At 41.2% G+C, this 26,008-nt stretch overlaps 1 protein-coding gene across 17 annotated transcripts in view; it reads left to right on the forward strand.

The window, feature by feature from the left end:
* APBB2 (amyloid beta precursor protein binding family B member 2) overlaps nucleotides 1–26,008 on the forward strand; it is a 251,129-nt gene that overhangs the window by 144,574 nt on the left and 80,547 nt on the right. For 11 of the 17 annotated variants that reach the window (XM_053253571.1, XM_053253573.1, XM_053253575.1 and 8 more), the window contains one exon: nucleotides 19,029–19,237. In XM_053253571.1, coding sequence (XP_053109546.1) covers nucleotides 19,029–19,237 — 209 coding nt within the window. Of the gene's footprint in view, nucleotides 1–19,028; nucleotides 19,238–21,820; nucleotides 21,926–26,008 lie in introns of those variants that run through there. The other 6 variants (XM_053253572.1, XM_053253576.1, XM_053253581.1 and 3 more) reach the window with 2 other exon arrangements.

Below are 26,008 nucleotides of genomic sequence, written 5' to 3' on the forward strand. Positions count from 1 at the left end.
TGGAATTCAAAACTAGGTTGATGCGGTTAATCAGAAGGTTTATTTAGTTGATCAGTACTGTGGAATGGTTAATTCATCATGATGTCGGTAGTGATACTGGAGCATTATCTCCAGCTGAGGTTAGTGAAAGAGTTGCCCATCTAGAGAGAGAGAAAAGCCTATTGATAATTACTTGCTTACTTATTTTTACACTGATTCCCAAAACGACTCACAATAAGGATAAAAACATAACATTAAATTCAGTAGACAAGAGCAAAAAAATGTAAACACAACAATAGCATAGTTGAACAAAAACAATAGTTAAAACAATAATCACTGCAGATCTGTCCTACTATAGGAAAAAGGTATTTTTATTAAAAAAATAACATTAAGCAGGAGATTATTTACACAGTCACATACTTTGAAATAAGTTGTTTCAGTTTTCAACAGTGGATAAAAATCAATGATTTTTATTTAAATCGGGGTTTTTTATTTAAATTAAATCGGGTTTTTTTTAATTTAAATTAAATCGGGGTTTTTAAAATTTAAATTAAATCGGGTTTTTAAAAAATAAAATGCTTTTTGAGGAAAAAATCTATCTAAAGATCGATTTCTATTTAAGATACATTATAGTCCAAAGGTATTCATCATGAGATAAGGATTAGTTTTAATTATGTAGCATGAGGCTGTATATATGCAATGTTTGAATTTTTTGGTAAATGAATTCCAATAATCCATTCACAATGTCATGTTCTTCTAGTCACTGCTGACTAGTGATTTAAATCGTGATTTAAATAGATTTGATTTAAATCAAATCCATCCTGGTTTTCCATATTCTGATCAGCAATGAAAAGGAGGGGGAAGTATGAGTTCTTGACTGAATTCTTTTTCAACTTGGAGTAAGTATCAATGTCTGTGGTCATTTTAAAGCTACTTTCTGAAGGGATGAACACTTATAAGACCATTACTTGTCTTATAACACGTTTCCCCTCTGTGTTCCCTTCTAATAGCTTTTGTGTGTACAGCCCGATAAAAGCCAAATTCTCAGCACATTGTGGGTGGATTCCTAGGGGACCCAAACATTTTTGTTCAAGATGGCAGACACTCTGGGTATAGGTAGCATCCCTTTGTAATTCATGTGCTGACAGTTGGATACAAATCACATTCACCATACAGTGTGTGCGTTTGTGTATCTCCTTGGTAAGAATTGCCATGTTAAAAGAAGCAAAAAGTAGGGTCCCTTAGTTCTACTTAGAATTCCTTGTCTGTTAGGCAAAATGATTGAAAGCAAGCCCAAATGGCTTGAAGCAGTCAACCAAAGGATTGTGGCTGAAAAATCCTTGATTCCTTTCACATGGAAGCAGTTGATGCTGGATTATGAGTAAAAGAGAGAAGTGAAATAGGGACTTATTGTAGTAGATTTGCACATTACTGTAAATGAACATGTTAGAGCAGAGCAGTTTAGTTCATCCATCACTCAGATTATCTCTTGGCACCACTTTCATTTGCCCAGCAAGAGTGGATTTTTAATTAGCAGGATGGATCAGGTTAAACACACACACACATGCTTGCAAGAACCTGCAGTTTTGTCAACAAATGTAGCAGCTCTTCCTTAATGCTGTTACTTGAACATTTGCTTTTGGTTTTCTGAGGCCAGAAAGTAGTATTTCACTGTTAATCTTTCCCCAGTATTTTCCCTTCCTGGTTACTTATTTTTAAACCTGAGCTGTGTTTTAAATATAATTGGTTGATAGCTGTGCAGTATCTAAGTGGCCATTTACATGAGCAGGCGCTACCTGTTTTTTCCTTGAGCACAAACCCAAACACTGCTGCTCTCTAGCCTCCAAGCGCTGAGGTGTTTAAAATTGTTCTTGGATCATTCTCCCCCCGCCCCAACATAATTTATTTATTCGTATCTTCAATAGCATATTGAAGATTCTCCATTAGAGAATGTGATAGAGAAATCCCTTTTTAGACATATTTTGATAAACGGCTTGCTAAAAATTAAAACTGGCCCCAAGATTGCCACCTTAATATGCTGATTAATGTAGTTACTTTGGAAGAAACCATAAATGTTGTCACTTGTGGCTTTCTTAAAGGAAAGATAAAGTAAGCAGTCGATTTGGTGTCGACTCTGGGCGACCACAGAGCCCTGTCTTTGGTAGAATACAGGAGGGATTTACCATTGCCATCACCCCACATGATAGACATCCTTTCCACCGAATTGCCAGAAATCGGCCTAAAATAGGTGCCCCCCATATAATCACCAAAGTGCTCTACTATGCTCCCAAGTAGTCCAACGTTCTGAAAATCAGCCAAAAATATGTTTGATGCATTTTTTTAAAAGCCATAAATGATCTCTGACGTCATTTCCGGCTACCCCCAACCCATGGATATGTAGGGTTAACCTCCCCCCCTTCCACATATACGTAGGTCAGGTGCTAATAATAAATTGTGGACCCTCAAATAACAAGGTCCTCCTGTACTTTGTCGACATGACCCACCACTTGCAGTAAAGACATGTGCCTTTAGCATATACTCTTCTACTCCCAACACACAAGGGCACCTTTCCCTAATTGTATGGAAGGGCAATTTGTCCAAACCACTCCTTTATACATGTTAGAAATACAGTATTTCTAGCATGTGTAAGGGACAGTGTCCCTCACACACAATTAGGGAAAGGTGCTATTGCGGAAGCGGGGAAGGGTGTGCACATCCTCATTGCATGTGGTGGGCTGGGTGGATGAAACATTGTCCAACCTCGCCCCTAGTGAATTCTCTGTTATGGTTTTGATCTAGATGTTGGTGTGTGAATGCTGATTCTTAGTCTAGTAAGTTTCTAAAATGCTGACTTGGTAAAACTTCCATCAGTGTAAAATCTGCATTCAGACTTTAAAACTACATATGCCTTTTTGTGTTTTTCATAAATTGTTGATATGCCTTTAGCACTTGGTGTTTACCAATAAGAATCTGCTCTTTAATTTGTTTAAATGCTCTAAACTGGTTTAATTCTGAAACACAATTAAAGTCCCACATGCTCAAGTGCATGCTAATCAATTGAAGGACAGTGGTTACTGCATGAGGTGAAGAAGACCCACAGCAAGTATGGGTGATAGCCATACATCTAATGTATGACCTCCTGAGCATGCTCTCCACACCTACTTTACAGAAAGAAACAGTCCATAGAAACCTGGTGGATGATAAATCCAGTGGAGAAGATCTTAATCGGAACTTGCAAGATCCTGTGCAAAAGAATTTGCCCCTTCCAGTAGGCATATTCATGACAGTGCTACTTTTCTAATTTCTGTAAAAGAAACGGGGGGCATGATCCAGCTGAAAATGAACACTCTTAATTAGGGATGTGCAAAACCAGTCCGCAGTCCGGTCCATGCCAGGCCTCACAGAGGGCATTCGCGCATGCGCAACGGCGGCCAAAATGGCCGCTGCTCGCCTTTACGGCCCATAAGGGCCAAAAATACTACATTTACCTGGCCGTGTTGGTGATGAGGGAGGCCGGCGGGGGGAGGGGGAACCCTCATGCCCTCCCATCCCCACGGCCTACAGCAAGCCCCCTGAAGGGGCTACAGGTATTTATCATTATTTTTAATTTTTTTAAAAAATCCGTGGACCCCCACCAGACGGGGGTGTGTGGTTCGATGGGGGCTGGACCGAACTGGGCCAGACAGTTCCGTGCACACCCCTACTCCTAATTCACTTTGATTTTAGAAGGAGCTAAGTAGAGTACATGTTTAATGCCATCCTATTTAAACCAGAAGTGTGTGTGTGTGGGGGGGGGACAGAACCAAAACTTATAATGCAATAGGTCTGTTAGTCTTTAAGATGCAGCAGTATTCTTCAGTTTGGTTTTGAACACAGGAATCTTTGTAATAATGTTTTCTTATAGCCCCTTGTGAGAGTGCTATGGTAGCTACAATCCAAAGTCATTTATTCTTTACTTAAATAGGAGTATGTGGAACAAAATGTGTTACAGATTGCAAACAATGATTTCTGAAAGTATTACCGTAAGAGGTGAACTGCAATGGTTGGTTTTGTTTTTAAATATAAAATGTGATGCCATCTGGTGGATAGAATTTTAAAAGCATGAGAACAAGTGTCAGAACAAGAAAAAAGTGTCCAGTCTGCAGCTTTCCAAATGCTGTGTCAAGACCTATTTTATTTGAGTTTATTTATATTTCATCTAATAAAATGTATTTATATTTTATTATATAAAATATTTTGAGTTTATTTATATTTATTTATATGAGGTCTCAAGGCAGTTCACACCCGAGTTAAAAATGTCATTTTGTATTTTATCCAGTAATCTTTGCAGTTTGTTTGGACATTTGTCCCGGGGGGATTCTGTAAGAGTGTTGTGGAGAAATCCGAAAGAAAAAGAGAGGAAAAGGAGATAGAGAAAATGGAGTTGTTGCTGAATAAACCTTTAATTAATCTACATAAGATTTCCTTGTGTGTATGAGGGAAGTAGTTATAAAACGTCCATACATTTAACATTGAACAGTTAAAAACAGATAAAGATGTTAAACTTTAAAATTAATTTTTTTCACTTCAGATGTCGAGAAATGATTGCAAAGTACCATATTCATTAAAATTTCTTAATGGACTACATGTGGTAAAACATAAAATCATATTTTGTTAGACCTATAGAAATCTCTGTAAACAGGCAAGACCTAGGCTGGTGAGATGATGAACCTGTATCCGAACTATACTCAAGGACCCACAGATGGAGGCTTAGCTCACTAGCCAGCCTTTATTTGTGGTCCATTTCCCTTTCTTCCCTCAGATACTTTTCTGGCACACAGTCAAAGATCTTGGGAAAGAAGCAGGTCTTCTGTCATTTGCACTGGGATACAGAGATGGGTAAGAAACTGTGGGAGCCCTCTGCTACTGCTCAGAAAGCCTGTTATTTCTTACCTTAGGAAACATAGAAAACTGCCATATACTGAGTCAGACCATTGGTCTATCTAGCGCAGTATTGTCTTCACAGACTGGCAGAGGCTTCTCCAAGGTTGCAGGCAGGAATCTCTCTCAGCCCTATCTTAGAGAAGCCAGGGAGGGAACTTGAAACCTTCTGCTCTTCCGGAACGGCTCCATCCCCTGAGGGGAATATCTTGCAGTGCTCACACATCAAGTCTCCCATTCATATGCAGCCAGGGCAGACCCTGCTTAGCTATGGGGACAAGTCATGCTTGCTACCACAAGACCAGCTCTCCTCCCCAAAATGGCTGTGGAAATGAGACCTCTGGTGAGACCTCTGTGGTGCTACTGTGTGTGGCAGACTGGCAGGTTGATTTGTAGATGCCTAACTATACCACTGCAGGTGGGGTCTCACAGCATGAAATGTCCCCCCCCCAACAAACATTGGAACACAGAAAACTAGCATGTCAAGGAGAAAAAGGTAGACTGGAATCTTTCTTTGTAGACTGAAATTTCTCATTCTCTCATCCTTCTATGTGGAGAGACTGGGAAGGATCAGATCTAGATAGTAAGTTTAAAAAAATGAAAAGTGTGTTCCATATTGCAGGTTGAGGAAAAGTGAACCCTAGATCTGAAAGCTACTTTAAGTGACTTTGTCCAAGGCACTATCTTTAATGCTTAGCTCCCCCATCTTTTAATATGGGGATAGTAATATTGGCCTGCCCTTCAGAATTGTTGTTATAGGTTACATGGTTAATGTATATGAAGTACAATTAACACTCTAAAACATACACACAGAGGTTTTTTTATTTGTTTAAAGGAGTCATCCTTTATTATATTTTAAAGACTTTAATGTACCTTATTTCGTGCATTAGCGACCAAACTTTGGTAGGCTTCACAGTGCAGGCGCTACTTGTTGGAACCTGAGTGAATCGACTTATTAATTTGCTTTTGAACCAATTTGTGACTTCATGAAGATTTCTGCAAAGAAGAGGATCCTGTTGTCCTGACAACCGGTTGCGTGCTGTGAAGGAGGGCTTTTCTAAATGGCTAGATTTTGGATATTTATCAGAGTTCCTTATTGAGTGATGTTACCAAAATTAGACAGGGGTGTTTGTTTTGTAATGCAATTATTTGTCCTGCTGATTTTGTGTCTCACCACATCTTAATTCTGGGGTGGTACTCTGCCATGAGCCTCAGGAGGGACTACCTGCTGGCCATCATTATTGTGAACTATGAGGGTAGGTTGTACTGTTCGTTATAATGATGCAGCACACACATAACAATGAGAATCTTGAAAATGATTTGTTCATCACCTGCATGCCAAGTATTGCCATTTACAAAGGTGGAGTTGGAATCTACAGCTGGTACAGAGATCCTTCAGTGGGGTGCTCCATGAAAAGCAAGATTCTTCTAAATGATGTTTTAGATTTATACAGCATCTCTTTTTGCCTGTGGTGTCTTCTTTGAGTACTATGAATTTGTGGTTCACAGAGATATAGAAAGGTAGAAGAATCTCCCTTTTTAGTAAATTGTGCCTCTCTTGTACAGGAATGGGCTCTGAAAACATCTTGCTTTTCACAAAATGCAATTTGCAGGAAATCTAGGTGAGGGAAAGTGGAGGAAAAACTTCTTCATTGCAGGTTTTAATTGCAATTGTTCTAATTTTAGACTATTCAGTATTTGTATTATGTATAATTATTTTGCTCTTAATATTAATTTTAGTTGTTTCTTTCTTGCATTGCTACTGTTGCACTGCTTTAGATTTGTCCACACAATACATTTTATCCTGATTAAGGGTCCTTTGGGAAACTCTCAAGAATGGAGAGACTACTAATGCAACAGGCAACATTATACTGAATTAAGATATGTTCTAAACATAATTAAAGTTAAAGACTGAAATAGTAAGTTTGTGAATACCTTGATTATCCAGACCAAGTCCAATTGAAATCAATGAGACCTGACTTAGTCATGACTTGACACTTCTTGTTGATTTCAGTGGTGCTTAATCATGACTGATTAGTCTGGATGCTGTCAACTGTCTGCAGTTCTGGAAGAAACACTATTTCCAGAGATCATTCTTATCGTGTAAATATAGCTTGTTTTACTGATAAAATAAATATATTCTATCATTTAAAAGGGGGTTGGGAATCGGGGGCGCTGTCGGCAGGACAGGGGCCCTAACCAATATCTCTGAGGTGTGGGGATGGTGTAGTTTGGGCTTCTGTTTCTTAAAGAGTAGCTTTTCTCTGAAGCCATGTGGCAAACCACTTTTGAAACTGAAGGGAGTTTTCAAATGCAGTTTATGGCGTGGCATAAGAGCCTGCTGTTAAAAGACCAAAAGTAGTGCATAAAATAAGAAACTCTATTGGACATGCCCAAGCCTATGGACAGACTTAAGCAGCTCTTTTGTAGGGATGTGCAAAAAGTTTCAATGTCAAAACGTTTCAACTTGAAACAAGCAGTTTCAAGTGCCTCAAGCTTGAAACAAAACACCCTTTAAATAAAGGGCCGGTTTCGAGCTCAGAACAAAATAACTCTGTTTTGATTCGAAATGTTTCAACATTTTGAGTGCCATTTTGCAGGTCTGTTTTTACCTTACTGATAGGTTTTCAGGCACTGGCTTCCAATCCTATGGGGGTTTGGAGAAAAGGTTAAAAATTTCTTTAAAATCAACTGCTTGCCCATTTATTTTGTGGGTTGGGTGGTAGGTAGCACCAGTGTTCCCTCTAACTGGGATTCCCAGATGTTGTTGACTACAGCTCCCATAATCCCCAGCCAAAGGCCATTGCAGATGGGGATGCTGGGAGTTCTAGTGAACATCATCTGGGAATCCCTGTTAAAGGTAACAGTGGGTAACACCCATCATGCCCTATCACCCAACCCACTTTCTTTTCCCTAGGAGCTACCCATGGGGAGCAATGGGGTGTTTCAACTTGCCATATTGTTCCCTATGGCTGAAACACTTGAAACGTCTTGCGGTTTGTTCCGTCGAAACAGTCAGTTTGACCACTGTTTAGACAAAATATTTCATCTGTCTGCGTTTTGTTTCGAGCTCAAAACAAAATGTAAAATCTGTTTCATGTATTCCCTACACCTTTTGTTTTCAGCCATTATCTAAACCAGGAGTGTACAACTTGGGCTCCCCTGCAAATGCTGAACTACAACTCCCATCTTCCCTGAATATTGGTCACTGTGGCTGGGATGATGGGAGTTGTGGTCCAAAAATAGTTGGAGGGCCAAAGTTATGCAGTCCTGATGTAAACATTTTCTGGTTTTCTCTCGTTATATATGAGAGAATATATTCTGAGTTGCACAACTAACATTAGCATTATGTAGGTTCTCAAACTGCAGATTGGGACCCCTCAGGGATCCCCAACAATTTAAAATGGGGTTGAGAATTGGGGGAGCTGTTGGGAGGGCAGGAGCCCTACCCAAACATCTCTGGGATATGGAGATGGTCAGGGATGACGGGAGGGAGATGGAAATAGGAGCCAAGAGCCACTTGACTCCCCGGCCACTCACAGAGCCAAGGGGAGGCACAGCATTGGCAATTCTTGTCTGATGGGCCAGAGGAGAGTTCCCTTTGGGGAGGCACTCATTAAAGCTTATTTGCTAATGGCCAAAGAAGTGGCACTGCTGTGCCCGCCCTTGGTTTTGTGAACAACAGAGGAGCCAAGTAGTTTTCAACTCCTGTCTCCTTGTCTCCTCATGTTTCATAGAAGTCAGAACAACTTTTTGTTTTAAGTTTCTCAACAATGTCTCTTCCTGAATTTTGGATTAGTGAGTGCAAAGAATTAAGTGAGAAAGCTATGAAAATGCTTGACTCCCTTTGCTTGATTCCTACTTGTGTGAATCAGAGTTTGCAGCAGTTGCTGTTATAAAGTACAAAAACCAATTGAAAATAACTTGGAGTCTGATATTATATTGGCAATCTCAAACATAAAGCCCAGGTTTGGAAAACTAAGTAGGAGTAAGCAAGCTCATCCTTCTCATTGTAATGGTAAGTGTGTTGTGTTCATCTCTGCCTCATCAAATCGTTGATAGACATCCTAGGTTAGGAATGTGCACGGAACCACTATGGCCAGTTCAGTTCAAATTTGAATTGCCCTGGCCCAATCTGGTTCTACCGCTGGACCAGTTTGTAGTACAGCAGACCAGTTTGTTGTAAAGCAAAGAGGGATTCCCGGGGGGCAGGGCAAGAGGGAAACTTAAATTTCCTGCCAGCCTCCCCAATAGCTGCCCAGGCTGTCAGCTGTGGGCCAGCCCTCATTGTGATAACTGCAGAGTGCACAGCGGACCTCTTGCGCAAGAGAGTGCACACTCTGCAGTTAACGCATAGAGGCTTGAAACAGGCTGGAGCTGCCAGCCTGGGCTACTACTGGGAAGGCTGGCGAGGTTTTAGAGGATCCCTCTGCCCTCCCACCACCGCCGGTGGTGTTACCCTCTCACCACTGCCAGGAAGGTAAGTTTCCTTTAGTGAATCCCCCTTTACAAGCATTGCTCTGAACTGGTTTGGGCCAGTCCAGTTTGAACTCGGACCAGTCTAACCGCTTGCACACCCCTATCCTAGTTGTCAAAGTGTGGGTGATCTTAACATCAACAAAGTAATACCCCCAGTGTAGGTCTGCCATGCTTCCAAAGTGCAAGTACTCTTCGCTCTTGTTCAATACATTTTGGAGCTTGCCCACACTCTGGAAGTGCTCTGCTAAACTGGAAACATGTCACCCTCAGTGACATGTTTCTGACCTATACTTCATTTGTCAGGGTGTCAGCCTGTAGCTTTAATCATGGCAAGGGTCATATAGATCTATATATTGTTTTAGGGGGTCACAGTATCAAAAAGCGTAATGGCCAATATACTTATCTGTTTCTGAGATGTATTTTTAAATACATTAACCTATTTAAACATTCATATTTTTAAATGTTTTTAATCTTTCAGCAATGCAGTTATTTTAATTTCTCTTCAGTCCCTTCTGTTGTTTCTCAGTTATTACATTTTGTTTAAACATTTCATTTTCTTCCTTTTTTGCATTTATTGGAAATGGTACCTACCGGATCACTTTATTTGTTTGTTTAAAATTCTTGTATACCGCCTCCTCCACAGACTCTAGGCGGTGAACAATAACAATAGCAATAATTTTTTAAAACAAAATTAAAGGGCAAAAGCCTGGCGGAAAATGTAGGTCTTAAGAAGGGCCTTAAAAACCACTAAGGAAGGGGGTGAACAAAACTGGGGGGGAGGGTGTTGCAAAGAAGAGGGGCAGCCATAAAGAACGCCCTCGTATGGGCCCAGGCACCATGCACTACACCAGGGCCCAGGACACTAAGGAGGACCAACTGAGAAGACCTCCAAGGACGGGATACAACTGGCCGAGAGAGGTGATCCCAGAGATATACAGGTTCTAAGCACATAAGGGTTTTGTAGGTGAGAACCAGCACTTTAAATTGGACCCGGAAGCGAACAGGCAACTTTAGTTCTAATCCTGCACAGTTAGGCTCAGCACCAGCACCAGCCTGTCCCTCTAGATGACCTTGGTGGTTGCTTAGGGCAGCAAGTGATAAGGTGAACATACTGAAGGCAAAAAATGCCATTGAGTCGGTGTTGGCTCCTGGTGTCCTCTTGCCAAATAGGCAAGTGTCTGTGTCTACATACATTGATGAGAGTATTTATAAGTGTGATACTCACCTGTAGTCTGAATGATGCAGTCCAGAAAAACTGTAGCACCACATGAACATTCTCCTGATCATACATTTGAACTCTGAGCCTTCTTGAGTCATGGAAGAATACACAACATTACACTGATGAATGTTGTAGAAGGGGCAGTCATGGCCAAGTGATACCAATTCACTATGACGATCAGAGAAACTCCAAAACCATATTTTTTGCATCCAGAAGGCTGTTTCTACAATGTGACTGTTGACCTTGTAAACAGCCTTGGGATGCCTGCCATACAAGAAAAGATATCTTCATGAAGTCGCAAAATAATGGAAGAGAAAATTGGCTCCATTTTATTGCACCTCCAGGTCACTCATGCCATAAGAGATACTGCTGCCTACTGCAATTTTTATCTCTGTCTAATTGAATTGAGGCCAAGCAATGATTCATGTTATGGCACTTTTTGATTTGCTATCTTTTCTCTCTGCATAAAAAGCAGTAAAACGAAAGCAGTTTTTTAAAAAAAGTTGTTTGTTTTAAAAAGCACCCATGCCTACCAAATCATCAAATTGTGCCATCAAATTGTAGTAGCAGTTAATTTCCATCTCGTTTTAAAAAGTTGTTGTAATGCTGTTTCAGTGCAGTGGTATCATAGTAAAACCATCACATCTTGAAATACAGATTGAATCCCCAAATTTGCTTCCATCTTCTTGCTAAATCCAGCATCTGAATTGGAGCATATCGTATAGAATTGAGTTTATTGCTGTAATAAATCAGCATAGTGGTAGAGCCTGACAGTTGGAGGAGAGTTATAAAACAGCAATATATTATTGTATGCAGGTTTTATTATAACTTGCACTTTTCTCCAACTAGTCCCTAAGCTTCTGAGTATATGCCCTATAGTTACATTTTTTGCAAATTGTGTTGTTCCAGCATAAGTAGTGGGTGAGTTTGAGGGTTTGTGCATACAGAATAGAACACTACTGCAATCTCCATTCTGTCAGCTTTTGGGGTGCTGTAATGTTTAGAGGTAAGCAGAATTTTGGTCTTTCTATCACAAGCTTCCTTTTCAACTAATTTATTCCAAAAATACAAACAAACACTATGCATTTCCAAATAAAATGAATGAAAGAGGTCACACAAGAAGCAATTCTTAAATAATAATTTGCTGTGTTACACATAACAGTAAAAGCCTAAAATGTTTCAGCCATCCTGCCAAGCACTCACATCTATCTGAGTCTGGCTTAGCCAAAATGCTTCAGGTTTTGATAGGGCATCTAAAAAGCCTTGCTTGTTAATAGCATGAATGAAGAAAGACACTTTCCCTCAAAATACTGTTATATAGGCTATAGAACCTCCTTTAGAGGCAAATAAAGCTGTGTGTATTTTAGTTCAGAGACTAGTTGCTTCTAAGGGTCAGTAAATGCACATGATGATAAAGTGGTTCCATAGTATTTTACCAATTTAGTTTTCCTCTTTGGAATTTGTTGGTCTCCATATGTATATCATGCCCCACATTGAAATTCTCTGCCACAAAGAAAAGCATTGAAGCCATACTGTACACTTTATTACATGTGTGCACACACATACACAGAAAAGTTAAGTGCCCTACAGTATTTACTGTCTCTTCTAAACTATCTTTATTTTTCTGGGTACATCAGATTAGAAGTGTAAGGACAACTGTAAGGGGTGCACAGAGTAGAAATGTGAGGCAAGCATAGTACACGGTCCTTTCTATGCACAGAACTCATAGTGCACAAAACATTGCCTTTCTCCCCTTTGCCATAAGAACCCTTGCATGCTGGGTTTCTGGTGTGTGCACTCCACATGAGTCAGGGCTTCAAATGACTGAAAGTGAAAAGAGTGAAAAACCTATTTTACTTAGCCCTCTTCAGATGTTATGAGTGCCAGCAACATTCACAGTTTCAGCGCCCAAAGCAGGGAGGAAGTTCCACCCCGGAACAGTCCTTTATGCACTCCTGTCAGCCACTAATGGTTATGGCTCCATTGGTCTGAAGGAGAAGGAATTGCAACCTTGATGGCTGATACTTCCGTGAGTGGCAATCTCAGGTGATCCAGGTTTCAGGTGATCCTGCTTTGGGTACTGAAACTGTGAGCACCATTGGTGCTCATAACATCTGAAGAAAGTTCTTGTGACAGTGGTTTCTGACTTAGCGCTGTGTGAGAAAAGTAGCCATCAAATGTAGAGGAGTCCCTATGTTTGTATAAAGCCTTTTCACAAACCTTTTTCATTATCTGCTTATGGTCCATGAGATCTTGTATGGTACCACCAGTATCTTCCTTATGCACCATGTTTCTCATACTGAAATCCAACCCTCCTCCTTGAAACACTGTGACTCTGGCCTGAACTCTTCCACTAGTACTTGCTCGCTAGTACAAAACTATCCTGACATTTATTCCTTCTGCTCATTATTTTTTGGATGCAAACCAATTTATATGCTCAGGAATGATAGTTCCTTGTTTTCCATTAAGACAAAATCCCAGTAGATACAGCCCAGGCTTGTAAGCAGCCACTTGCTTGGTGACATTTGGTGAGGAATGATCACCATTGTCTTTCAGGCTGTCTATGCACGACATATGGATAATGTGTTTTTGTAGAAGCAGACAGACTACTTTAAAAACATGTTGTGGGCTGGTAACTTGAATGGACTCCTATTTAGACTGTCACAGATCACTACCTGACTGCAAAAAAAAAATTATTTAAAAAATGAAATCTCAGCTGGTTGCAGACCATAAGCATTTCAAAATATATACACTTTTTATTGTTTTGCAGTATGCATAGACTAAAATAGCTGTTAATGTATAAACGTCAAGTTTTTATTCCTGTTTCCATGAGTTCTAGGTAAGTTACTTTGCAACCTCATACTGTCTTGTGGGTCTGGTGTTCCATATAGGCCACCTAGACATAAGGAGTAGGGATGTGCACGGAACCAATCCGGAGGCCTTTTATGGACCTCCAAACCAGTTTGAAGAACCGGTGGTTCCACTGGTCCGATGCTGGGGGTGGGTGGCTCTTTAAGGGCGGGGGGAGGGTGCACATCCCCCCCGCCTCCTTTCCCCTGTCGGCGCTCCATTAATTTTCCAAAATCTATGGGGCTGCAGCATACCTCCCTGCCGCCCCTTCCCTCCATTGTCAGCCGAAAATGAGAAAGTACTGTGTGTGTGCGTGCCTGCTGCGCATGTTGCACGTTGCACATCAAATGAGGAAGTACCGTATGCACATGCGACGGGCACACGTGCATACGGTACTTCCTCATTTCTGGCCAACATCGGGGAAGGGACGTCAGGGAGGTAGGCTGCCGCCCCATGGATTTTGTAAAATTAATGGAGCGCCGGCAGGGGAAAGGTGGCAGGAGGGGTATGTGCACCCTCCCTCACCCTTAAAGAGCCACAACCCCCAGCGTCGGACTGCAGCTTTGCGGTTCCGTGCACATCCCTAATAAGGAGTGCTCATTAGTTATCATTTCCTTAAGTCTCCATAAACCTTTTTGTTGCTCAGTTCCAGGCTGCTATTTCAGAACAATCTGACAATATACACATTCTGGGAGGCTGTGCATAGCCTCCCAGAATTATGTCCGGTAGACAAAGACCTTTCTCATTAAGTGATAGACAAGTTCTCAAAGAAATATTGGATCATATAAAACTTCAGCGAACTGGGTCTTAATTTAACAAGCTAGTTTGGGATTTCTATGAGTAATACTCAGTGGCTCATTCTTATGTTTGTTGTTATTCTGCTGGGGTCTTAGTTGTTTATAATTCTGTTCCTTTCCTATGGAAGACTGTGCAAATTATTGTTCCCTTTCATATATGGTCTAGATATCTGTGCTTACTCAGATTAATAGAGAGATCTTTCCTTCTCAGTGTGGTTCCTATAAATCTTTTTCTCAATGTGTTTTAATGATAATGTATTTGTAATTATTTTCAAAGCAACTAGAGAAGAATGAAGCTAGAGGAATAATCTTTATTACAAGCAATGACCAGCAAAACACAGTAAACATAATAAACAATTAACGAAGCAAAATAAAACAATTAGATAGTGAAGCAGTTAACTACTGACCAGTAAGCTAAGGCAATTTAACCAACTCTTGGTGAATTTTACAAACTATAAAACAAAATGTTGCTACATTTAAGGAAAACAAATCAGACTATAAATATTGAAGGTAAAGTAAAATCTGAGTGGCCTGGAAATTTGACTGAAAAGGGAGTAATAAAACAAAAACAAATATCCTTCTAAACGAGGCAGTATAGACAGACATGAGTTGTATAGAATGGCACCTGCATGACAAGGGCAGAGACGGGCTACATATGGAATTTCCTTGAATGTTCCTTTTAATATAGTTGTAGGAAGCACATTAAAGTGTACTAGAGTCAAAGCTCTTCTAAATTTAGACACTGTTATTTGGTTTAAATAGCTTGGAGGCTTTGAAATAGAGGCTATACCTCTCTTGGAAGGCAAGATTGGTCTAATTGTCCTTCCATATCCATCACCCGTTTTTTAAGTGCCATCTTGGCCTGCTTGAAACCTTCATCATAAGGGCTTCCTGAGAGAAACCATAAAAATACAGTTTCTGATGGAGAGATTTTTTTTCCAATTTGGAATTAAAGTTGTCAGCTAACATCCAAGGGACTAGTCCAAACTGGGGGAAAGAACAGCCTTAGCCAGTAAGTGAAGATAATTGACCATAACCCCATCTCCACCTTGATCACATCAGCTTCCTTGGTGTGTTCATTTGGAACACATCTTTCTACTTGGAAAGATTTTTTTTTTAGAAATTTTGATGGCACAGACTCTAATGGGGCAAATTTCCATATGGCCCAAGCTGCACCTACTTTAGCTAAAAAAAAATAGCTTTGTTGCCGCTGGGATAAATAAGGCCTCTGGAATAGAAGGATTGAATGCCTGATGCTGCTATCTGGCCATTTTATGAAATGTAATCCAAGTGAGCACTCATGACTACTGGAGCCTTGGAAAACAATGCCGAGATATTTTTTTAAAAATTACGTGTTTGATTTCATGAGTATTCAGATACTAAGTGCAACCTTTGGGGCACTTAGCAAAGGTAAGGATCTTGGTCTTATCATAATTAATCTCTAAAGCTGCCTCATTACAGTACAGAGCAAGAGAGCATAATACTCGTTCTAAGCCAACTGAAATCTAAGACAGTACAACTGCGTTGTCCACATAAAGAAGTATTGGAAGGAGTTTATTTGCTAACTTTGTGGGATGGTGGGCAAGATTATTCAGATGGAATATGAAGGAATTACTATAGAAATTGAATAGTGATGGCGATATAAACAACTTTGCCTGACACCTTTTCATGTTGGAATTTCTTAGGTAAGGTGACCTTGTATGATGCAACTGACTTTTAGAAAGGAATTTTCATTCAGTTTGTATATTAAAAGTAACAGACTTCTATCTGTGCTGGAATTCTCAAGTTTGCACCAGTTTTACTCTGGAAATTTTAGTCAAATGTGAACTTAAAATCAATGAACCCAACATACAATGTAGTACCATGTACTTTTCAACCAGATGCTGCAGAATAAAGAATGAGGTACTATGCCCTTTTAAGTAAAAGTATAAACTATGCAATGTGAGATAGTCTTCTTATATTTAAATTAAATTACTTGGGCAATTGGACACCACTCCTAAATTGCATGCAATAAATTTGTATTTAGTTCAGTGAGGCTTACTCATTTAAAATGGCTCCTTGGTTTGAGAGCAGAGTTCTTGTAGCCCTATTGTAGTTCTCTCTTTCAAATTCATGTAGCTTCTTTGTTTGTTTGTTTATATTATCCTTCACTGAAGATTTGTAGAAGTCTGTTTTGCTTTTTGTTTCCAAGTCAAAACTCTGCTGGAGGCTTCTAAACTTCAAAGGCTTTCATATTTGGTTCTTTAACTTTTACAACATGCTATGCTGTAGTCATGAATAATTATGTGTAATTTTCCTTTCATCTTTGGTTGGTTAGTTCGGAAGAAATAGCTCATTGTGAGCAGTATGCTGCATTTTGCTTTTTGTACTATATCACTATTTGAATTCCAGCTACAACAATTAGTCTTTTGCTGTAAAGCTATTGAAATGGCAATATTACATTAAGGGCAGTGGCAGGGTGAGATGTGGGGCGGGGGGGGGATCACCATACCTATGCTCATCTCCATTGTATCTAACAATTGGGAGCCACTGGATATTGGCCTGTTTCCAGAAACAATCTCAAGTATCTCCTGAAACAGGGCGTGTGAGAAGAATAATTAAAACCTTTGATTATATTTATGAAGCTCTTTTTGAAAGTTGGATGGAAAATTAATTGTACATGGTATCTGGCAGAACCACTAACACAACGAGAGTGTATCAACCAATCCAAACACACAAAGTTAGAGTAATTCTGCCAGCTCATGGAAGTCTAAGAATAGATACCAAAAAGGCCATTCAATAATCCAGCATATTCTAAGATTTAAAAGACATCTTCATTAGAAGAAAAACCTAATTCAAAAAAATAAGATGTCTCATTCAGAAGTTTTGTCATTGCAAGAGATTCTGTCATAGGCAGATTACTCACAAGGATTGGTGCACAATCATGTGAGGAGAAGCATGTGTGTGCATCTTACCACCTGGCACACCTGTCATGTCTGTGTGGGACAGGTGCCTAACAAAGCAGTTCACCAGCAAAGCAGAGAAATGCAGCACCTGTCGGGGAAAACTAGTTCAGAGTCAGACGCGACGGTGATGATGACGAATATTTATATACCACTCTTCAACCAAAGTTCTCAAAGTGGTTTACATAGAAAATAAATAATACATAAATAAGATGGTATACACCATCTGGACCTGGGTCCAGTGTTCTCTCTAATTTTTTTCATTTGTGTGCAGAATGAGTTTTGTTCTGGGTGGCAGTATCAAGGCACTGTGTGCACACATGCATTCAGAGTGGACCCTTCCTGATTCAACCTGAGTGGGATCTAAAATTAACTGAGCGGACTTCAAAAAAACATGTGTGCATGTGTGCACGCCTTAGAGGGAACACTGCCTGGATCCAGCAGGTTCTAATACAAATAAAACAAATATTTATATGCTGCTTTTCAACAAAAGTTCCCAAAGTGATTTACGTAAATAAATAGGTTCCCTGTCCCCAAAGGGCTTGCAGTCTAAAAAAGAAACATAAGATAAACACCAGCAACAGCTCCTGGAGGGAGCTGCTGTCTGGACACAGAAGTTAAGTTAAGGCAGCTTGTAGTTTCCCAGATCTGCCTGGATCCCTTTTTGAAAATCAGAATTACAATAGCTACTTTCCAGTCCTCTGCAGAGCCTGATTGTACAGACAATTTACATATTTGGGTTATTCAGTAATGTTCATATTGAACATATTATTGGATTTGGCCTGGCTGAATCCATCAGTGGCCCAGTTCACCCAAACCATAGTTTGGCTGTTTTGAACAGGCTTCATGTTTACTTGCTTCAGTTCTCTCCTGGTTTTAGCAAACCATAATTCACCATGTCTGAGTCAGCCAAAAAAATAATTTGAACTGGGTTTCCAATTATGGTTTGGAGACAAACTATCGTTTACGCAGACCAGAGTTTGCCTCATTTGGACATCATGGCAAAACCTGGCTTGCTCAAACCAGGATGTGAACAAGTGAGTGAATCTGCATACACGAGAGGAGCAGGGTGTGTACAACAGTGGCAGAGTGCTGTTGGCTAAACTCTGAAGGCAGCTGAACCAGGCAGAGTGGAGATATGTAGTTCATTTTCCAAATAAGGGGTTCAGCAACCAAAGGATATCTTTATTTTTTCCATCTTCATATCTTCTGTTAAATCAGACTGTGGTCAGATTCAAGTGATCATCTGAACCACTGGCTCCTCCTCCTCCATTTGCCTTGCATTTTAAATTTTAAATTAGCTACAGCTCCACATGTTATACAAACCCTGGGCACTATGGTTTGTTTACAAACCAGGATGTGAAAAAAAGGTTGTGCCTGACTTTTTTGTTTGGATATTAACAATCCATGACGTGCTGTGTTCTCAGTAGATGAGCAGCAGCACCGTTTCAGCAGGTACAGAGTCCTTATAAGGATCAGAGTTAGCAACTGGAAATGAAGAACTTAAAGTAGCAATTTGAAATGAAATACTTATGGCCTCTGCTACTTCCAGATCATTTAGACTGTCAATGTGCCTAAGCAGAATGTTTAGGTTTGGTTGAATTTTAAATGGTATATTTTGATTTTTTAAATAAAAAAAATAACAATTCTGAATAATTGAGAAACTAATTAATTATATGAGAGCGTTGTCTAGTTTTCTTTACAAATACATATGTGTTGTACAGATGCTTCCTTCTTTAGCCTTTAAGTTCTAACAGTAGTGTTTCTGCATCATTTAAGTCTGAATGTTTTTGAAGTCTTTTCACATATTAACAACCCCTTGTGTTTGATTTTTATTGTCAGCAGATATATGGAGTGATCAGTCATTTCAGACAGACCCCGACTTGCCACCAGGCTGGAAAAAGATTAGCGACATAGCTGGGATCTATTATTGGCACATACCAACGGGAACAACCCAATGGGAACGTCCCGTGTCTATACCAACTGATCTTCAGGGCTCAAGAAAAGGATCACTTAGTTCTATCACCCCATCTCCTACTCCTGAAACCGAGGTAAGGTTTGTACATCTAGCTTACATTCATGGAGAGCTGGAAACATGTTTTAAATAAAATAATTACTTTCTGTGTGCCAATACTAAGAGTATTAATTGCTCCTTCAAGCAACTTATTTGTGGTTGGTTCAATCATGAAGTTAGCTGCTTACATCCATATGATCCCTCCTGAATGCTGTAAATACTGGAGAGCATGTAGAAACGTTAATGCAAACAAGGCTGTACAAATATAGGCAACAGCATTGAAAAGCAATTCCCACAACCAAGGTAGCTGGAAATGTATCAATGTGCAGACAGTTCCATAAATTGACTTAGAATGATGGGGAAGGATTGTAATGTTTTCCAGTCAACCCCACCCCACCTCACAAAGCTCAGCAGACACTCTTTGTGTGGTTGATATAAATGAATTAGATGCCCTACAGCAGGAAGTCTCAAACAGCATTATGATGAGCTTTCCTAAGCCAGGAAAACCAATATTTGAGCCTCCTCAAGCAGAACCAAGGGTGAATTCAGGCAACAATTGCTTCTGCGACCTGCTGCAGTCTTTGAAATCACCATGCAGTGAATCCCCAGGGAAAAATACATAGAGACAAAACAAAAACAGATGGATCAGCTGGCAACAACCACTCTCGTCTTGAGTCTAGGGGCACATAGATCAGAATAAAAACATAAAGCCAGATGTGTCTCCAGGTAGTGCACTTAGAAAGAAAACATGGCAAGCAAAAAGAGGCCAGGGTAATCCCACAAAGGTCTTTCTCCTCAGACAGCTTTCAAGACCGTATTCTTCATGTGAGCTATTATGATTATTATATAATCATAATTTTGATTATGTGAGCTGCCCAAACCCCAGTACAAGTGGTCTTGATGGGAGTGCACTGGCACGAACAATATCTATACTTTATACATTGCCCACATGATCAAAATATCCATATGCTACCAATCTGATGTTAAGTTGACCATGAAGAAGCAGTTTTGTGGTGGCAGTTATGGCACAGGAGAAAGATATGAAACCACTTTTGGTTACATTGGAAGAAAATACCATTGTGTATTCCTCAAGAGTGCATCCTCCTCACTCTTTAAAAATAAAAAAGGGTTGTCTTTGTCAAGTTATGCTGACAAAGTATTTGGAAGTTATGCTGGGAGCAGGGCACCATAGTGAGGTGCAGTGAATCTGTCACCTCAAGCAGATAATTGAGGGTGGCAGTTGCCTCCCACTGTCTGCTAACCATCTCACTATCTGTGCCCTCATCTCCCCCATGGTTCCCCATCATGCTGCCTCCTTCGAACAGTCAGAACAGCTCCTCTCACACTGGAAGTGTGCACATACATGCAGCAAGGAGGGGAAGGGCAGCAGGTGAAATGAGGTTCGATGACATTTGGCCTTGGGTGCCCAAAAGGTTCTGGCTCGGAGCACCTTCGAGAAAAGCCCAACTTTACATGTGGATCTTTAGGGTTTGGACCTTGGACTTGTGGCCTCAAATACACTTTTTTAGGTTGCACCCATTTTGTGTGTGTGTGTGGTTTTGTTTGTTTTGTTTTTAAATAATAAAGCAAAAGGATATGCAGCAAATTCATTAATCTACATTTTTTGGTTGCTCACATGCTATACTAAATGGCAGTGCACCTAAAGCCTCTATTTTTCAAAGGTTATAAATGTTAGCTCATTTATTTTCCAATAGAAGGGAAACAGATCCAAAACCAGGCATCTAATGAGGTGGTCATAAGAGCTCATCTCATTAGATTGCAAGTCCTTTGGGAACAGGGAACCATATTTTTTTCTGTGTAAACCACTTTGAGAACTTTTGTGTTGAAAAGTGGTATATAAGTAGTAGTAGTTATATTTGGCTAACAAACATCTCAGACCAATTTAAGCAAGATGTCATAACAGCAGCAAACATTTTAACTTAACGAGCACAATTTAGGGAGGAATCATTGGGCACAACTGACTTGACTTAGCCCTATGGGGTAAATTTGGAGTGAAACACGCTTTCATGTTGAGGAAATTTAAATCTAGTAAATCCATTCCACACACTTTTAATTGCTCTTTAGATTACTGGACACTTTGGGCAAAAGCTGGTAATTGCTTTTAAGTGTTTAATAGGCCTGTCTCCAACCTCCAATGGTTGGGCATGGTAATTGAGAGGGTGGTGGCCTCCCAGCTCCAGACAGTCTTGGAGGAAATGGATTATATTCTAGACCCATTTCAACCTGGTTTTCGGGAGGGCTATGGGGTGGAGACTGCCTTGATTGGCCTGATCCTCCTCCCTATCTGCATATGGAATCCCCACTGCCCAATCACCATGGTGCTTCTGCTCTCACAGGCTCCTCCTCCCTATCTGCATATGGAATTTCCACTGCCCTCTCACCACAGTGCTTCTGCTCATGAACTCTCACAAGAGCTGCCATCCACAGGATTAGCCACAGGTATGCCTTAGAGAATTCAAGGGAGGAGGAGCCTGTGGCACCGTGGTGATTGGGCAGAGGGGATTCCATATATAGATAGGGAGGAGGAGCATGTGATGGTTAAAGTAAGTTGGAATGCAACTGTTACTTGTCGGAAAGTGTTCTTGATTGTAGAGGTGTGTGGATGGATGGATGGATAGATAGAGGGCAGGAGTCTGCGAAGAGAGGGGTCATGAGGGAGGAAAGAGCCCCTTCAGGAGAAGGAGGCTGGCATTGTGTGAATTAGGTGAGGAAACAAGATGAACAAGATCTAAAAACTCAGGAAGGGAGAAAGAAAGAGAGAATGAGACGGAAAGAAAGACAGAGGGGAAGAGTGAGTGTGGAAGAGGGAGAAGGAAGGGTGAGGGATGGGCCTGAGCCTGTCAGTGGCCTGAGGGGAATTAGTGGCAATGGAGGCACCTGTTGGCAGCAAGGAATGGCCCAGTCAACCACTGCTGCTGTTTGGGGCTACCAAGGCCATTGGCGGAGGCAGGCAGGCAGGCAAGGGACAGGCCCAGGCCCGGGCCCGGGCCTGTCAGCAACCTGAGGGGAAAGAGTGGTGGTGGAGGCAGCGAGGAACAGCCCAGTCAACCGCTGCTGCCGCTGCTCCTATGGGGAGGAGCAGGAGTGGGGCTTGGGTGAGGGTGGGGAGGTCTTTGGGGACAGGGCATTGCAGCTTGGCCAATAGGCATCGGCAGTGCTGCAGCCATGATCAAGGGGGGTGATGGGGGTGGAAGCAACTGAATGGAGGAGGAGGAGCATGAGTGCGGCTCAGATGGGAGTGGAGAGAACTCTGAGGTGAGGGGGGCTGTGGCAGGGGGTGAGGGGAGCAATCAAATGCTAGTGTGCAGATGCTCTGGGCGGATTAAGCTTGTAATTTATAAAGCCCTAAACAGTTTAGGCCCTGGGTATTTAAGAGAACATCTTCTTCATTAAGAGCCCCATTGCGATCACTGGGAGAGGTTTGTCTGCCATTGCCACCAGCTCATCTGGTGGCTACATAGGAACAGGCCTTCTCTGTTGCCACCCCGAGACTCTGGAATGTGCTGCCTGCTGAAATAAGAGACTCCTCATCTCTGACAACTTTTAAACGGTCTCTAAAGACACCTTTATTCACCCAAGCTTTTTAACTAGACTTGTGGTTTTACATTGTTTTAAGTTTTTGATTTCTGTTTTAATTTATTTTATGTTGCCGTAAACTGCTCAGAGATGAAAGTTTGGGGTGGTCTGCAAATGTAATTTATTTAATTAATTGAATTTAATCTCACCCATGTTATGTACTCAGATTCTCCTGAGATTTTTTCTTTGGGCAATAAGGTCAACCTAACAATCTCATTATGTTGTGTTTTTTGTGTGTCACAGAAACACACACAAAAACACATCATAACATGTTCTGGTTTTTATTAGAAGAATTGTGACATTTTATTTATTTAAACAATTATAACCTGCTGTATTTTCACAATGAGAATTCAGAGTGGCTAACACTATATTAAATTAGAACAATGAAAGTATCAATTAACCCCCCCCCCATGAGAGGGAACAGCAGTGTAATATTACAATTATAATCATATACCCAGAAATATAAACAGGGAGGCTGCCAGTGGCACCTCAGGAGGGAGTTGCATAGAGTAGCAGCGGGATGGTGGGCAGCAACAGATCTATTAGAAATTAACTAGTTAAATAAATGGTTAAAGTTGGCAGAATTAATGCACCATAGATTATTCTTGCACAACGTGTGTGTGTGTGGATTCAATCCTTTTGGTTGAATGAACTCCAGGGATGATCCTACCATTAGGAAAAGTGAGGTGTCAGCTGTCAGATGTTGGGTTACTATTGAAAAGGCAGCAAATTGCCACTTATTTAGATATGTATTAGCTCTTCATCATATGCAGGAGCATCATTTGGATTTTCTGTCTTTGGGCACCAAGATCTCTTGGGTAGGACCGGTGTGCCAAAACGGTCCACCATTGTACCAGTCTGCCGTGAACTGGGCTGGTTTGACTGGTTCAATCACAGATCAGGCTGGCCCTTGTGAAAGGGGTCCAGTCTGCGATTGAACCTGACCAAACCCGGTTTGCCCGCAGACCGGTTCACCAGTTTGAGCGGCTGTAAAGGGGAATACGGTGAGGATTCCCCTTTGCTTCTGAAGTAAAGAATAGTTTTTGTAAAGGGTGGCAGGGGAGCAGTGCCTTTAAACGTCAAATAGAAAGTGCTTACTGGCAAGCCTGCTGTGCTCCCCCTTCAGGCTTGCAGTGGCAGCGTTATCTGGCCTCTGCACATGCTTTGCAGGGGTCATGTACAGAGGCCATTTGCAGCATGGTCAGCAACACACTGACGACACAAATATTGCTACCGCTGCTGCCTTCCAACCGAACCAGTTCACGGACTGCGGTCTGGTCCAAATTTGATTCAAATTCGGACTGAACCATGACAATTGGTTCCACACACACCCCTATTCTTGAGCCTTCTCAGAAAATGGTACTTGGAATAAAAATATTCCAATTTAGTCCCAGTAATTTTCCTTTTGCTTCCCACTCAAATAATTATTTGTAGAATTACCGTTCAACATTTTAGAAGTATTTAGTGTTGATACACTTAATTTTAGAGTATTTTGGTGTATTTTATAACTGGGCAATTGGCCATTTTGGTGCTTATTTGATATTGTGGATGTCACTCTTTTTGTGCATTTAAAAATATATCTTGCTTTGAATAGCAGTGCTCAAGTTTGAATAGAAATCAATTCTGTGTTAATAGACCTTCATTAGGGGGAAAAATTAAATTGGAAAGCTGAATATCGCATTCTGTACTGTAGTGTTTCTTAATGTGAAGTTCTTCAGCTCTGCAAAAGATGAATTGGTTATGGGTGAAGAGAAAACATCAACAGAAACTGACAACAAATATTTAAAATCTATTAACAAATAATTACCTTGTGAAATACAATACAGGTGGACCTTGTTATCACTGGTCCTGGCACCCGCTGTTTCACATATCCACGGTCAGGCCATGTGCACCCAGCCTCATTATCTGTTGGTTGAAAAAAGGGTTAAAATTTGCCTATCCACGGTTCCTAGATGGCTGGAAATAACCTCCAAGGTAATTTCCAGCCACCATATTGCTGATCAAGAGCCATTTTGAGGCTCTTTCCTAATTTTTTTAAAAATCCTTGATTTTTGCAGAAAATTGGCACAATTGGGGTTTTGGGGGGAGCTTTGCTGGACAGATCGAGATCTGCAGCACATGGCACAGTACGTTGTTGCTCCAATTTCTGTCTTTTAATCACTATTTTTTGGTCCTCCAGGAACCCCAAGCTTCCACTTGCCATCTACTTAAGATCTTGTTATCTGTGGATAACAAGGTCCACCTGTACAACACCTCAGTAGGTGATGATAATGGGACAGTCTGTTTTAAATGCATTTGTTGTGATTATTTATACCTCATAATGACTAGGGATGGATGAGCTATCCCTGGTTTATTCCATATTAACTGCATAATGATCTAATTGCTTTTTGGAAAAAGTCTGAAAGAAATTCGAACCAGTATGGGGCTTGGAAGAGTCTACCCTTTCCTCACTGCTCTGCTGAGTAGGGTGGGAGGTTCCTTCCTTCCTCCTCACTGCTGTCTTAGCATGCAGTATGCAAGTGTTAAAGGTATTATTTGCCCCGCCCAATTCCTCTCCACTGTTCTGACCCCGATGTCCTAAAGACCTAGTGTGTCAGACTGGAACAGTGGAGGGAAGTGTGAAATTGGGTGGAGCCACCCTGTATCTGGGGTATACAGCATGCCAAGGCAATGAAGGTGGCCGAGGAAAAGAAGGAAGTAAAGAAGGAACCTCACTCACTGCTTGCTGCTAGAGTGGGGAGTAAAGGGCATGTTAGAAGGGCTGGTAGGGAGGTTTGTTACAGAGTGGTGGACTTCAGAAACAAGTCCTGAGGTTTGGGGAAGCTAATTTCCCTTTGGAGGGGACGTTTTTTGAGCCCCCAATGTTTCTTTCCAAACTCAAGCTTGGAGACCTTTACTGACCTCTCTAATAAACACTTTTCCATTTCTAAAATATATAGTATAGTAGAAATGTAGTCCTAAGCCAATACAAAATTTAAACAATTCCCCCCCCGTGGGGAGCAGGAGCCATCACCACCTCCCATCCTCCCCGCCCCCCCAACTCCAGTCTCTCTGGGCGGGGAGCTGCTTGGGGGAGAGCTACCTCCTGTCCTTCTCCCACCTGCAGGGGAGCGGGGAGCCGCCACCTCTGCCTCCTGTCCTCCATGCCCCCAGGCTGCCAGCTCCGGTCTCTCTGGACTGCCGGTGGGGGGAGCTGCCACCGCCTCCCGCC

The sequence above is a fragment of the Hemicordylus capensis genome, chromosome 5 (genome assembly GCF_027244095.1).
Source record: "Hemicordylus capensis ecotype Gifberg chromosome 5, rHemCap1.1.pri, whole genome shotgun sequence".
Classification (NCBI taxonomy): domain Eukaryota; kingdom Metazoa; phylum Chordata; class Lepidosauria; order Squamata; family Cordylidae; genus Hemicordylus; species Hemicordylus capensis.